The sequence below is a fragment of the Stegostoma tigrinum genome, chromosome 3 (genome assembly GCF_030684315.1).
Source record: "Stegostoma tigrinum isolate sSteTig4 chromosome 3, sSteTig4.hap1, whole genome shotgun sequence".
Lineage (NCBI taxonomy): Eukaryota > Metazoa > Chordata > Chondrichthyes > Orectolobiformes > Stegostomatidae > Stegostoma > Stegostoma tigrinum.
Genome location: NC_081356.1, coordinates 59849871 through 59865674, shown reverse-complemented (window position 1 = coordinate 59865674; position 15804 = coordinate 59849871). Strand labels below are relative to the sequence as shown.

At 40.3% G+C, this 15804-nt stretch overlaps 1 protein-coding gene across 1 annotated transcript in view; it reads left to right on the top strand.

Annotated features, from left to right (window-relative positions):
• Positions 1-1116: 1116 nt before the first annotated feature.
• The window catches only part of ntrk2a (neurotrophic tyrosine kinase, receptor, type 2a), a 252771-nt gene continuing 238083 nt past the window's right edge, over positions 1117-15804 (top strand). Inside the window, exon 1 of the mRNA XM_048527298.2 lies at positions 1117-1800. Within this exon, the coding sequence (XP_048383255.1) occupies positions 1406-1800 (395 nt within the window). The 5' untranslated portion in view covers positions 1117-1405. The remainder of the gene's footprint in view (positions 1801-15804) is intronic.

The window sequence follows — 15804 nt, the reverse complement described above, 5'->3', positions numbered from 1 at the left end:
GCTGCGGTACCAAAATTAACACATGCACGGAAATGTACACATGCACATATAAACACTTAGATACACACACCCATACATTGGTGTACACACAAATACAAACACACATCCACAGATCTACAGCCATAGATACAACCACGCATACACACAATATATACACACTCTTTCAGATATACATATCCCCACACAGATATACTTACGTACGTATTTACATCCACACGCTTGGACACAGACCCACATTCAGATATACACCCGCCCCCCCCCCCCCCCCGCAGATACATATATAGATATATACACCCAGATATAAACACGCACATCAGCTCACAGTAATATCTCCATGCAAACAAATATGGATAAACATCCCCATACAAGTGTGCACGGCTACAAATCTACACTCACGCATATACATATAAAATGCACATACACAGATATGCATCTTTGAAGGGCAGTGCAATTCAAATCCTTCAAAACCTTTGAAATCAAATTTCTTCACCGGACTTGCACCGTCTGGGACGTGATTGTCCTTAAGATTAGATCAGCGACAGTCCAACAAACAGCAGCACTGGGAGATTTGACGTGAACTGCTTGTTCCAGGCGAATTCTAACGGTGGGGGGGGGGGGGGGGGGAGTCAATTTTCCGGATTACACATTCCCCACAAACACTGCAGCTAGATTGTTTATTAGATGGTGTTTGTGAGAAGAGTCGGGAGAACAGATTATTCAGTCTGTTGATTTTTGTGGCTCAGGGTACTGCGCTGGGAGTAGCGACCTGGTTTGGAGCAGGAGATCCGAGTCGCTGGTTGCAGTTGCCCTGGTGGGCAGTACATTTCCAACCTCGTGGCCAACGACCATCACATTTCACTGCTTCTCGGCTTCTTTACTTTCTTCCCTCTTTTATAGTTTTCTTTTTTTGTGGGGGGGGGGGTTCAAAAAACCTCTCCTTCATCCCTTTTCGTGCGTCAGCCGCACGTCATGTACAGCAGCTTCCCGAATTGGATGTAAAAAAATCGAATAGTTTACTGAGGTGGTGGTGGTTTGGGAAGGGGGAGGGAGAGTGGGGGCGGAGAGGATTAAAAAATCCCGGACAGAGCCCCCGGCAGCATCAGGCAGTTTGGGGGGTGGGGGGTGGGGGGACGTTGGTGGCAGGGACTGACTGATAGAAAGAGAGAGAGAGAGAGAGAGAGTGACCACTGCGGCAAGAAGAATGCCCCACAGCCAAGGGAGCACACACTCACTCCAGCTCTCCCGGAACCTCACATAGTGGATGCGGTTCCACAGCGCAGCGGCTCCCTCTGTACAGCTAACAACACTTCAGATCGCCCCCTCCAAGAACTGACAGATAGAGAAAGCTCCTTCACAGGGATTTACAAGCGGGAGACATCGTTCTAAAGACCTTGTTTATCTGTATATGCTGCAGATTGCTGTCAGTGAGACCGCACTGCTCTCTATTGGCAATCTACGGATTATTCCAGGTTTACACCAAATACAAAACCACACTCTGCTGGCGGGATCTGCGCCTGTTTTTTTTATTCTACGGGGGAGTCGCTCCCGATCTGGAGTGTGGAGCAGAGACGAGCTGACGATGGCCTCCTCATCTCCGAGGTGTTGCTGCGCTAGCCTCAGGAAGACTGTGGCCAGTCTGCTGTTAGCGCTGCTCGGCACGGTGCTGGCCTTTAGCAGCTTGGTTCTCGCCTGTCCTGCTTTTTGCAGATGTAGCAGTTCCAGGATCACCTGCACTGACCCCGGCATCGTGGCTTTCCCGGTGCTGCCGTCCGCAGCAGAGATGGAGAACATCACAGAAATGTGAGTACCGACTGGGCAGGCCGGCCAGTAGCAATGAATATGCGAAATCTCAGTTACTTGTTGTCAGTAGAGCTGTTTTGAAATTAGCCGACTAACACCATCAGTGTAATCCATCTCTCACTGTGTTTATTACCGAGCTGAAGATGAACCGTTATAGCAATATAACGACCCATCCGAGATAGCTCCTAATTGCACTCTCTCCAAGTCCTGTTTTTAAATCGAAAAAAAACAGATACCAATAGCGAGAATCCCTTTAGGAATTTCATTCACAAACCGAATCCAACTTCTCCTTAGCGAAAACACGGTTCCGATTTATTTTAAAACCAAGTGTTTGTCGCCTCGAGCAGTAAAGGCTCCCCCCCACAAACTCAATTGAACCTGCAAATATTCCAGCTCAAAAGAGAGATTGGTTGTGGACAGGCTTTCAATCATTTTCACACCGAGCTCACGTTAGACTCGACTTAAGTTAATTTAGTTAACGTAATAGTATATTTCTTCGCTGGTGTCTAAAAGAAGACCATTTCATATTAGAACGTAAAGAATCACGATGCGTCTCGATAGCAATGCTGCTTATTTGGAAATGAATGTTTGAAGGTTGGAGATTACCGTCCGCCCACACCAGCCAGCTTTCAAAACACATTTTAGGTTTTATGGTTACTGAGGCTACATAGAATAAGTTTTGTTACTCTCCACATACTCTTTCTAGCCCCGCCATCTCCCTATCCTGAGGATCTTTCTTACTGTTAGGGGACCAAAGTACTTGTTGCACTGAAACAAAAAAACAGCTTCCAATCGTGTTGATTCTGCCTTCCGTTTCTGTTTGCCTCTTTCTGAATTATTTCATGATTCAAATGGTATCAACTACAGGGAGATCTCCGAAGCAGTCATCATTTCCCTTCCAGCGATAACAGTTTGGTTTATTTTGCTTTCCAAGTATTCAGCAAGTTTCCGGTGGAAGGAGGAGACGTTGTTGTTTGTTTACATTCTGATTGAAATTGAAAACTTTTCAAACTGACCTCGGAATCTGCGAAAAGGAATGATATCCTCTTACCCTCCTGAGAGAACGATGGCTTTAACTGGCGCCGCTTTCATCCCGGAATCGAATCCGCGCGTTCTCTTCTCACGGAGCTGACAGACCTCCGCTCGATCAAAGTTTCCCCAACACCATCTCCTTCAATTCCCCTCCCTCCACAACGCAACCTCTCTGCCTCTCCTCCCTACATATCCTCTCCTAACCCTCTCTCCCTCCAGACCTTCTCCCTCCATTCCCATTCTCTCCACTCTACACCCCCTCTACGCCTACCACCATCTCCTCACCCTCCCTCCATACACCCCTCCCTCCATAATCTGTCCCTTCATCAGCCTCCCTCTTCCCTCCACCCCCTCCAAAATCCAACTCCAATCTCTCGATCTTCTTTCCCTCCGGCCTCTTTCTCTCCAGCCTTTTTCGTTACTCTCTCTCGACACTTTCCCCCTCTCCACTCTGATCTCCACACTTTATCCGGGTCATAGTCTCTATCACCGCACTCTGTCCCATTCTATACTTCTTCACTTGGTCCATCGACACTCCAGCAATCCACAGTCCTTCCCTTCTCTCTTCCTTCGCACATTTTACATCCATTTTCTCTTTTCGCACTCTTCCGCCCTTCACATTCTATCCATTTACTCTATCTTCCTCCACTTCCTGCTATTCCATTCTCTGATTCAACGTCCTTTACTTCTACACTTAATTTATTTGCATACTGTTTCACTAAGTTCACCTAGTCCTCGGCACTCACGCCCTCCTTGCTGTCTCTCCACACTTTGACTTATATTTTCTCCATCTTCTCTCCCTCCATGTTCTCCCACCACCACCCCCATTTCTACTGTTTCCAACGCATTCTGTCCCTCCAGCCTCTCTCCATCCACAACGTTCCTCCTCAACTCCGCTCCTCTACACTCTCCCCCACCATCCCGACAAGTTTCAGTTTGAGCCCAAGTAGCACAGATCTAACTCAGGGTCAGCTGCGGCTTACAGCCAGGACTGTTCATGAATATTGCAGCGTTGCCGCCCCGGATACTGTATGCAAACAGGTTCCTTTCGATGTCTTCTTGTTGTACAAAATAAATGATTTAAAACATATCTGGTGAACATTTCTATTCAGTGAATAAGCAGGAATGATCGCAGGTGCCTTGGTGATTTTAATCTGTCATTTTAATATATTTTAGTGATGAGAAATCCTTTAAAACCCATCTCTCAAGACGGTGTCGGGCCCAACAAGATTCGCGTTCAGCCGATTGTGGTCACTGGGTTTCAGAACTCCGAAGCAAATCCCTTGGCCCCGACTGTCACTTTTACCGCTGGGTCAAAATCGATTCTTCGGAATTAGCTGAGAGTACAGATAGCCCTCTCATGTCAAATCCTCAAACTGCGCTTTTCACTTCCTCAGGTGCCGAGATTAGATTAGTACTTATAAAGACATTTCACTGGTTAACAACATTTATATTTGTGTGTTTTCTTTCCGGGCAAACATTTTTTTTGTCATTGAAACAGTGAGGGACCCATCCAGAGGTGGCCACTAGAATACCACGCACCACTTGCAAATGATATCAACGACCGATTGCACTGAACGAATATTCATGGACAAACGGCAGAAATATTCATGCCACCACAATTCACTGTTGTTTCCGAAAAGCAAGCGTCAGCATAGAAAGCAGCGAGGCATTTTGGCACGGGGAACTCCTTCAGTGACTAGTTACATTGTGATTTCACCCCTCCCATTTAATCTGCAGAGGAAACATTATCTCTGGCAGATCCCCAAAGGTAATCAAATACACTCCAGAATATTCATTCATCGTTAGAGCTTTATCATTCAGCCCACAGACGGAATTCTCTCTTACCCTGCCCTAAAACAGTTCCATGAAAATTATCCCTTTTACACCTGCATCTGTCCCATTTAAATGTTTTCTAGCAGCTTCCCAAAAAAGAAGCAGCATAAAAGTCCGACCTTCTATCCTTTGAGTAACTGATATTCATCAACATTGCAATTAGAAAAATGTTTATTTTGAGTGTAAAGAGCTCAAGATAAGATATTAATTTGGTTTAAATGAATCACTGGCCCACTACCTGACAGTGTAGAAAAAAATTCAAAGCTTTTGAAATTTATTTGACAGAAAACATATTTTCATGGGAGATAATTTTATAACTTTCCAATATTATTAATCTAACCTGTTGTAATTTAGATTTAAAATAGCATTATAAGTAGCATGTAGTAGGGTTCTGAAAAAATGCCAAGGTATTGTAAAGTTATATATAACTGTGGCAGAGTTTGGAACATATTAGAGCAGCAGAATATTTAGTTGTGTAGAACTCAGGACTCTAAGTGTTTATGTTTACATATGGTGCCAAGCGGGATGTGCAAAAAGCTAAATGGAAATCAATACTACTCTGGGTTAAGATACTGTGCACAAAACTAGTCCCTGGCTTTTAGAAAAGAAGCACTTACTGTACCTATGCATTGTTATAAATAGTATTTAGTACATGTAAATGTTGCATTGATTGATTGTGTCACGTATCGAATAGGTGTTGAAACTCTTCTACAATGAAGTTCAGCTAAAACTGCACAATAATCAATGCTGCATGTGAAGTCCATGCCGAGTGTCTTGCAGAAAACACAACATTTTAAATCAAAGAAGGCTGGGCAGTCAGGCACAGCTACTGAGTGGGTGACTCTTAATCACAAGATAACTGATGACAAATATCAGTCTACTTATAAAACGGTTGAAATGTTTTAACATATAGTCAGCCAAATGATTATGATTCGATAATAATTTCTAATTACATTAAACCGCTTGCCCTAAAGCAAAGAATTTTTACATCTATCAAAATTTCCCTGTCAACATTTAAAATTTTGAAATGCAATGTTGCTGCAATTAAGTAATAAACCAAAGATCAAATCAATATGCTGAAAATGCACCGGGGTTGTCAAATTCCTGATTGTCCTGCAAATACCCAGTTCCAAAATTAGAGAACTGCATTAAAGCAAACGACTGCAAGCTGAGAATTTACACACACACACACACACACACACACACACTCAAAATAATACCTAATAGATCTGTACCTGTGGAAAATCACAATTTTTTGTATTGTTTGATTCATCATTTTATCCTTAGTTCATGGTTTAAGTATCCAAATGTTCTATAATGTTCTTTTTTCAATTGATAGCATTCCACGACCTTGAGCATCAAGGTTTAAAATATTAAAGAGGTATTATGCTACATTTTCTGATTTAGATTTGCTCAAGTTTCAGTCTAGGACATAGGGAGACAGGGAATTTATTCACTTTACAAATTGACTTGGGGAAAGGCCAGTGAAAATGAAAAATGCGAGTGACTGAACTTCAATACAAGAATGCATTTGTGTATTTGAAAGAGAATCAGTGAGATGCAGATGAAATGTCAAGGAAAGAAGCAGGAAAGAGAATGTATACTCTTGTAAAGATGGTAGACGATGCGAGGCATAATGTCATTGAATGAGAAAATGTCATCATAAAGGACATAGAAAGAAACAACAATTCAATTAATGAAAGAATAGAAACAAATATATTGACTGATACAGAAATTAACAGAATTTATGATAAGAGGGCAAAAAGTATCTGGATATCATTTAGGAAAAAGTAAGATCTATGGATTAAGTGAAGAATATGATATAGTAAGAAAATCTGGAAGTGTGAAATAAAAATGTGTTTAAAACTGGTAGGTGTATTGTATGTTAAAAAAAATCACAAGCAGACTCTTGAAAAATATGGCTCAAATTGAAAGATGTTGCTATTTAAACAGCCATGAATTTCATTAAGACAGATGCAGTGGTTGCACTGAACATATACCGTATACTTATGGAAAACTGGTCTGCGATATTATACTATGTTGAGAAATGTCTTGTTTTGCTAAAGGCAAAGTGGTGGAAGAGGAAAAGAAGGAACAATTGAAAAATGGTGAACTAAGCAGGATTGAAAGACAAGACATAAATGTTCAGACAGACATTCAGGTGTTACAATGAAATAAGAACTTAAACAATCGAGGTAGCTTCAGCTGGATACAAGTAGAGTAGGAGAGATTACGTAAACATTTATATGGACAATGGTTCTGTGGAATGTAAACACTCAGGCAAGATTAAAAAGAATGATGTAGCCATACCAATGACAAAGAGGATAGGTGTAATTATTAAAATATAATTGTTAACAAATTTATGACCATTATTGTCACTTGCTGGATTCAGCGAAGTAATTAACAAAAAAGAGATTTTGTAGAAGATTCTTCTCATCCATTATACTCAAAGTGGTGGCAGACTTATCTGTATCTTAACCATGCCACAGAATAAAAAATGTTTTTGTACACAATATAATATTAATTAGTGGCAACAACAAGCCATGCCAGAAAAAGTGGGAGGGGGTGCGGTGATGGTGAAATCAGCTGCAATTTTATTTATGCAGTTAACACATGTAAATAGAATAATCGACTAAATAACTAGTTGTCATGACTTCTGTCTGATAGTATTTCCTATTTTACGGTGCTTGAACTATAAACCGAAGGAGAGGTTAATTACATTTGTTGTATCCTATTCTGACAAGGAGAAGGAATTCCCCTTTTAAAGCACCTGATGAACCAGTCAAATTACAATGTTTCCGATTACAGGATATTTTGTAATTCAGTTGGGGCTACTCAAAGCTTAATTGCTCCAGTCAGAAATTTTATTAATTTTGGTCAATGTATTATTGCTGATATGAGGAGGACAATTACAGTGGAGTTTAGCAACTCATCAGAAAAAACATAAATGAAGGCAACCAATGTTGAGCTATTGAATGATAAGAAACACCTACTGCTACTTTCATGTCAAGATTTTCATTTTAACCAAACTTAGAACAAAAGGAACATAGCCAAATAGATTGTGGAAAAGATAGAAATTTCCTGAAACGCTTCTCTGGGGATGCCTATGGAATGAAATTAGCAGCACTTTGGCTGTAGACTACAGTGGTAATAATCCTAAAGTTTGACTCAGAGGAACAGTGCTTACTGCATGAGTGTGAAATTGTAGTTTCCTGTGCTTTGTCTATGCATGAGCTTATCACTGACTATGAGAGTTCCACTGACATTCCTCAGAACTGTGGAATTCACAGCACAAAAGAGGGCCATTTGACCCATCTTACTTGTGTTGGTTCTGATGCAGTCAGTTAAATTTGAATCTCCAAATGAAAATTGATGAAAAGAAATTTCAAATTCAATGTGTAGACAAGAATTATTGTTCTACAGGTGAATTGACAATAATTGAACATTTTTCCATTAGACTTCTTAGGACATTTATTTTACCAGACACCAAATATTTTTTACTGTTGTCATTAGAGTAAAATAATGATTGAACCGCAAAGATAAGTAGAATTGTCAAACTATAAATATTACAGTTTTACAGAATATGATATGAAAGTGCAGCTGGATCTCTGAAGATTAACACTCACCTTCTGAACATGGAACATAATGCAAATTAATAATTTCAAAAAGCACGTTTATGGTTATGTTTAAAAAATGAAAAGGAAAATTTACATGCCTTTTTATCTTCAGTTCAAGTGATAGTATAACTAATGGTATTTGACTTTGATGTTCAGCTCACAGATGAGAATTGTACACTCAGTCCTCTTTATCCACTGACTTGCCACCCACAAATCCACATTTTTGCGAAGTTGGCCCCAGACCCCATCTTTTTGCTTTCCTATTGAACGTGTAGTTATACCTGGTACATAACAGACTTACATAGGAGTAGTATCCTCAATTTTTGTTATCTGTGGCAAGTCCATGCCTCTATCCTCCAAAGATAATGAGAATTTGGTGTACTACAGACTGACTTTTGTCTGACTCATTTCAAGGAGATGCAACTGCAGAGCTTATGTCTTCTTTGACATTTATACAGAGCTGTACACTCCTAAGAACCAATTATTACTGCCACAGGAGAACAGACATGATTAAATTCTCTATTAATATTTAAAAAATTCTTATAATATACATAAAGTTTCCTGGATGGTCTGTAGATCATCTAAGCACCATTAAAATATAGTGTTGTGCCAGACTGGAATGTTGCTGGAGATGCTGTGAATCAGAAACAATGTGGAATGGTGTCTTGGATGGGGACACATTCCTACCTGACATCTGACTCTTGAGCGGTGCTTATTGTGTCCATATGCAGCTTCAGATCGATCCAAAAGAACAGTTTAGCTGTGACTAATGGCATCCAAATTTATATATTGTGTTTTCAATTGAAAATATCATTTATCAAGCAATGAAATATTAATTCACCTTCTGTGGTATTGATCACAATTAGTCAAGTAATTCTATTTCTTATGGTAGCCGAATTGGTTTAATGTCTGATGTAAGGCATAGTGGAGTGAAAAATGTATAAGCCAGTTCTTTCTATTCATGTTGCTAAGGTGCTTAGTCTTGACTGTGTGTTGAAAGCCACAAACTCCAATTGCAGTAATCGGTCAATTATAGGTTAATTATTGTTGCTGAGGGAAGTTTGCAGATTGATAGGTGCTTGTATTTCCCAGTTATTGGTTTTGTCATACTGTCCCTACCTCTGAGGTTGGAGACCTAAGTTAAAGTCTCATCTGATTCAAAGGTGTGTAATGATAACTCTGAACGGGTTGATTAGAAAAGGTCTATATTTTCCAGCTTCAGATCAGCATAAAATTGCTGCTGTGCCAGGAGACTGGCACAGCAAGACTTGCTGAACACGTAACCAATATGGTGATGGATTGAAACTTTCTTGTAAGGCTTTTTTAGTGCAGTGGTAGTGTCCAGGTTCAAGTCCCAACTGTCCCAAAGGTATTTCATAACATGTACAAACAGGTTGACTGAAACATTGTTTAAAAACACTGTCCTCCGGTCTATCTTTTGAAATGTAATGGATTCAAAAATATATACACAAGTAGATAAATGGACTGTCTCCATGAATCACACTCACTATTTTGAGAAGAATGACAAAGTCTTAAGTAGATTATGGTGAACCTTATGTCTAATGATTCGTGAATGTCTCCTGTATGTTCACTACATTTGTAGCCGAGTAAATGATTGAAGCTGTTGTCCCATTTTGTCTTTGCTTTTTGTTGTTACGTTAATGAATATAATGGATGGTCAGAATCTATGAACTATGAATTATAAGAATGTTTGGTAAAGGCTATATTATTTACTTCTCACAGAATAGGTTCTTCACTTCTTCCCAAAGTCATGAAGAACTTGTATATGATGATAGTGACTTAATGTCAATGTGACTGTGACTTATTCAGTTTTGGCTGCCTTTATTCAACAGGGTGTGTTAGGAGCTGGCCAACTTGATGTATTTGTTGTAACAACTAGTCAGGTTGCTGTCAGTACGTTGCCAGATGGAGAAGCCAAACCATTGAATTTAAATAGAAGAAAAAATTGTGTGATTTATTCAACTTTATGTTTGATCGTGGCTGTGTTTGAATTCAATAGGTCTCAGACATTGCACTAGAGCTATTTATCAGCAGTCACCTTCAAAGCAAGTGTTTGTTTGGAAGATTGAGGGTTGATATTCGAAATGGATAGTTTTCATACTTAGGGTGAAAAGAAAATAAACTATAATACAATGAAATTACTTACGGATATGCACAGTAGTTTTCTATCAGTTACTATTATAATGCCAGCTTAATTTAACAATTATTGTAAAATATAGACATGTTTTCCTGTTATCATTTGCTTATTGTCATGGTTAACTTGGAACTTAAAACCTAAGACGTAAAATAGGGCAATACTATTCTTCCACATACAAGGCAGATCCCACTATTGGAAAGAATAGCAGCAGAACTTAAACAAAACTGAATGATATTGCTTGCTACCAATGCAAGCAATAAATTTTACTGTAATATGCAATAATAGGAGAGCTGGGCCACATCCATGATGGTAGCCTGAAAGTGTGAAATCAAGTCCATATAGGACAAAACAGTAAAACCCAGAAGTTAACACAGCAATTCCTTAGCGCATCCATTCCCAGTAGAAGTTATACATTTGTCAAAAAAATACACAGCTAAAGGGCTGAAGGCTCATTTTTGCTAAGTATTGTTCTCCTTAAGCTCATTTGATAGGTTTAATGTTTCTGGTTGCCAAGCAAGTGTTTTTGCAGAATTGAAAATATTAAGATCTTACAGGTTCAGATGAATAAAATGATTGACAAGCATGACAACAAAATTTAACTATTTAAAATATAATTTTGTGAGACGTGGGCATAGCTGGCTGGCAAGCATTTATTGCCTGTCCCTAGTTGCCTTTGAGACGGTGGTAGTGAGCTGCCTTCTTGAACTGCTGCAGCCCACCTGCTGTGGGTTGACCCACAATGCTGTTAGGGAGGGAATTCCAAGATTTTGACCAAGTGACAGTGAAGAAATGGTGAAGTATTTCCAAGTCAGGATGATGAGTGGTTTGGAGGGGAATTTGAAGGTGGTGGTGTTCCCATATATCTGCTGCCCTTGTCTATCTAGATGGAAATGGTCGTGGGTTTGGAAGGTGCTATCTGAAGATCTTTGGTGAATACCTGCAGTGCATCTTGTAGATAGTATACATTGCTGCTACTGAGTGTCAGTTGTGGAGGGAGTTAATGCTTGTGGAAACAGTGCCAGTCAAATGGGGTGCTTTTTCTTGGATGGTGTCAAGCTTCTTGACTGTTGTTGGGGCTGCAGTCATCCAGGCAAGTGGGGAGTATTCCATCATGCTCCTGACTTGTGCCGTGTAGATGGTGGACAGGCTTTCGGGAGTCAAGGAGGTGAGTTACTCACCTCACCTCCTCTGACCTGCTCTTATAGCCACTGTGTTTATGTGGTGAGACCATTTGAGTTTCTGATCAATGATAACCCCTAGGATGTTGATAGCGGGGTTTCAGTGATGGTAACACCGTTGAATGTCAAGGGATGGTGGCTAAATTGTCTCTTATTGGTGATGGTCATAGCCTGACATTTGTGTGGCATGAATGTTACTTGCTACTTGTCAGTCCAAATCTGGATACTGTCCAGTTCTTGTTGCATTTGGACATGGACTGTGAATGGTGCTGAACATTGTGAGATCATCAGTGAACACCCCTACTTCTGACCTTATCTTGGAAGGAAGGTCATTGATAAAGCAGCTGATGATAATTCCACCTAAGACGTTACCCTGAGGAACTCCTGCAGAGATTTCCTGGAGATGAGATGACTGACCTGCAACTACCACAATCATCTTCCTATGTGCCAGGTATAACTGTAACCAATGGAGAATTTGCCCCCTGAGACCCATTGATTCCAGTTATGTTAGGTGTCCTTGGTGCCACACTTGGTTGAAAACAGCCTTGATGTCAGGGGCTGTCGCTCTCACCTCACCTCTGGAATTCAGCTCTTTTGTCCTTGTTTGAACTAGATCAGAACACAAACTGAGTGTAGGTGAGCAGGTCATTGCTAAGTAAGTGATGTTTGGTAGCACTGCTGATGACACTGTCCATCGTGTTACTAATGTTAAGAGTAAGCTGATGGGGTAGCAATTGGTTGAGTTGGATTTGGGTGGGAAGATTACAATGTTGTCAGGTAGGTGACGGTATTGTTGGTCTACTGGAACAGCTTCGTTTAGGGCACGTTAAGTTCTGGAGGAAATACCTTGAGTACTATCTCTGGAATGTCTTCAGCGGCCATAGCCTTTGTAGTATTCAGTGCCCCAACTGTTTCTTGATATTATGTGAATTGAATTAGGTAAAAACCAGCACCTATGATGCTGTATACCTCTGGAGGGGGCCAAGATAAATCATCCATTCAGCACCTCTGGCTGGAGATTGTTGTAAACACTTCAACTTTATCTTTTATCCTGAGTTGCTAGGCCCCATTCTTGAGAATGAGGATATTGTGAAGGCCCCTCCTCCAGTGAACTGTTTGATTATCCACCATGTTTCATGACTGAATGTGACAGGGCTGTAGAGCTGAGATCTGATCCGTTAGTTATGGGCTAGCCCATGATTTGCTGCCTATGCTGTTTGGCATAAAAATAGTCTGTGTTGTAGCTTCATCAAGTTTGACACCTCATTTTTAGATATGCCTGTTGCTTCTCCTGGCATGCCTTTGTGCACTTTTCATTGAGCCAGGGTTGATTCCCAGTCTGATGTTAATGGCTGAGTGGGTGAAATGTCAGTCTATGAAGTTACAGATTGTGTTGGAATATAATTTGGCTGCTGCTATTGATGGCTCATAGCATGTCATGGATACCCAGTCCCGAGTCTGTTTGAAACCTACGCCATCTAGCACAGTGGTAGTGTCACACAACATGATGGAGGTTATCCTTAATGCAAAAATGGGACTTTAGCTCCACAAGTGCTGTGCAGTGCTCACTCTTACCAATACTATCATAGATGGACAAAACTTTGGCGGGCAGATTGGTGAGGATGAGATCAAGTATGTTTTCCCTCTAGTTCGTTTTGTCATCACATGCCGCAGACTCAATCTAGCAGTTGTGTCCTTTAGGATTCAACCAGCTCGAGCAGTAGCATTGCTGCTGAACCATGCTTGGTGACGGATATTGAGGCCATCATTCAGAATAAATTCGGTGTCCTTGTCACCTTCCGTGCTTCCTCTAAGTGATGTTCAACACAGTGGAGTACTGATTCATCAGCTGAGGGTAATTATGGTATATGGTAATTAGTAGGAGATCTCCCTGTTTATGTTTGATCTGATGACATGAGATTTCATGGTGTCCAGTGTAAATGACTTCCAGGCTAACTCCCTCTCAACTATAAACCACTATGTTGCCACCTCTGGTGGGTTCATCCTGCTGGTGGGGCAGGATGTACCTAAAGATGGTAATGATGGTTTCTGTGACATTGCCTGTGAGGTATGATTCTGTGAGTATGATTATGTCAGCATAGAGAGTAATCAAGTACATAGCTCTGTGTTTGGAGTAACATATAGGCCAGACCAAGTAAGAATGCTAAATTTCCTTCCCTGAAGGGCATTAATGAAGCAGATTTTTTTTTACTTTCCATGGTTCCGTGGTCATCATTAAACTTCTAATTCCAGATTTTTTAAAAATTCAATTTCCACTCTGCTTTTGTCTAATCTGAACTCTGGTCCCTACAGCCTTACCCAGATTACTGGATTACTAATTCAGTGACAAAGCCATTATACCATGGGCTCCCCTTATTTATTTGTGATGTGGAGGTGCCAGTGTTGGATGGGGGCAGACAAAGTTAGAAATCACATAACACCAGGTTATAGTCCAACAGGTTAATTTGAAATCACAAGTTTTCAGAGTGTAGTCCTTTCATCAGGTGAAGTGACAGGGAAGCACATAGACACACAATTTATAGGCAGAGAGATCAAGGGTAGGGAGAGCAAAACATCATACATATGGTGTGAGTGGAGTGTTAAATAATAAGTCTCTGCAGGTGATCAAAATTGCCAGACAGTATGAGTAAAGTGTCAACAATGGAATAACAAATGAAGGAATGACCTATAGCAGAACGCCCTGTAGTCAGTTCCTCCAGTTTTCCCCCATTGTTTTATTGAGGCGTTCAGGTTAATTCAGGCTTGATTGAAGTTTGTCTTATCCAGCAATACTCTAAATTCTTCATGTGCTAACCTAGACATGGAATGTCTTATCCATTTTTATTTCATTTCTAGATCATTATTCCAGTGCTGTCCTGGACAGCCTCTCATCTTTCAATCTCCATAAACATCAACTCAATCCAACTGTGCTGTCCTAATCCTTTTGAAAGCCTGCTGATCTGTTCCAACTTTCTTTTCAGATTAACATTGATTACTGATAACTAACTGTTCCATTCTAAAATATTTAAACCCTTTAGTGGCTATGCTTTATGTAAACTTCTCCAAACCTTCTACACACAGATTTCGTTGTTCCTGCAGTTCTGGCCTCTTTCATATTCCTTATACATAGCCCTTACCCTGTGCATGGCACTCCCTTCTGAACAACGCCATGTGTGTACCAACACCACATGGAATTCATGGACAAAGGAGGTTGCTCAACACCACTTGATCTTGAAGGTAATTAGAAATGGCAGTACCATTTGGTTTTGCTGGAAAACCTTCATCCCATTAAGGAATAAGTTAAAAAAAGTTGTCCGAATCATCACTAAAATGCACTTAAACTTTACAAATTGCCTTAGGACAATCAGGTCAAACCATTGTCTTTTGTGAATTATTCTTATTCTTGTCTTGTGGAGGATAAAAGAGAGTGATGCAGTGAGTGTTCTGACTTCTGTTAGGTAGCAGCATTATGTAATTTGTCATGAATCCATCTTGTGAGCCAAATGAATCCCTAGCTTGAGGTCACAGTGATCAGAGCGACAGGTAATGTCCTGATCAGGTTATCATGTCATGGAGAGAGGAAATTTTGCTCTAATGATGTGCCAAGAGGTTGTAAGATATGCTGGGGAATACAAATTTCCCAGACATTATTATTTTGGTTTTGGCATTTTAGCCTTCCCAGTACTTTTCCAACTCTGTCCACTATTTCCATTTTAGTGGCGTTCTAACGCTTAACCATTGTCATTTTAGAGCCCACCTTCCTTCTCATTGTCACACTTGTGGAAGATTTTACTCAACACCCCCCATCAGTTTTAAATGGGGAATCCACCTTCCTTCTTAATTTGGTGGTAAATCATTTTTTTGTCTTACCGGAGAATCCTCCTGGACCTTTTGGTGATACATCTGTTCCCTCATTTCCCCTGTAGGAACCTCTTTGCTTACTCAGTGGAGAATTTATACATATTTAAATCCCTCCACCACAGTGGATACTCAGCTTTATTAATGACATAAAACACATGGCAGAATACCCAATCCTATTTAGTTTATTTTTTGCCATCTTTCTTTTGTTTTTATAATTTCCTTAATAAATCTCATTGCAGCACCATAAACATTAACAGTGGTTTCATATCAGCAACTGCAAAATCTATGATACTCAAACTGAGATTTTAAAACTAAGACCACT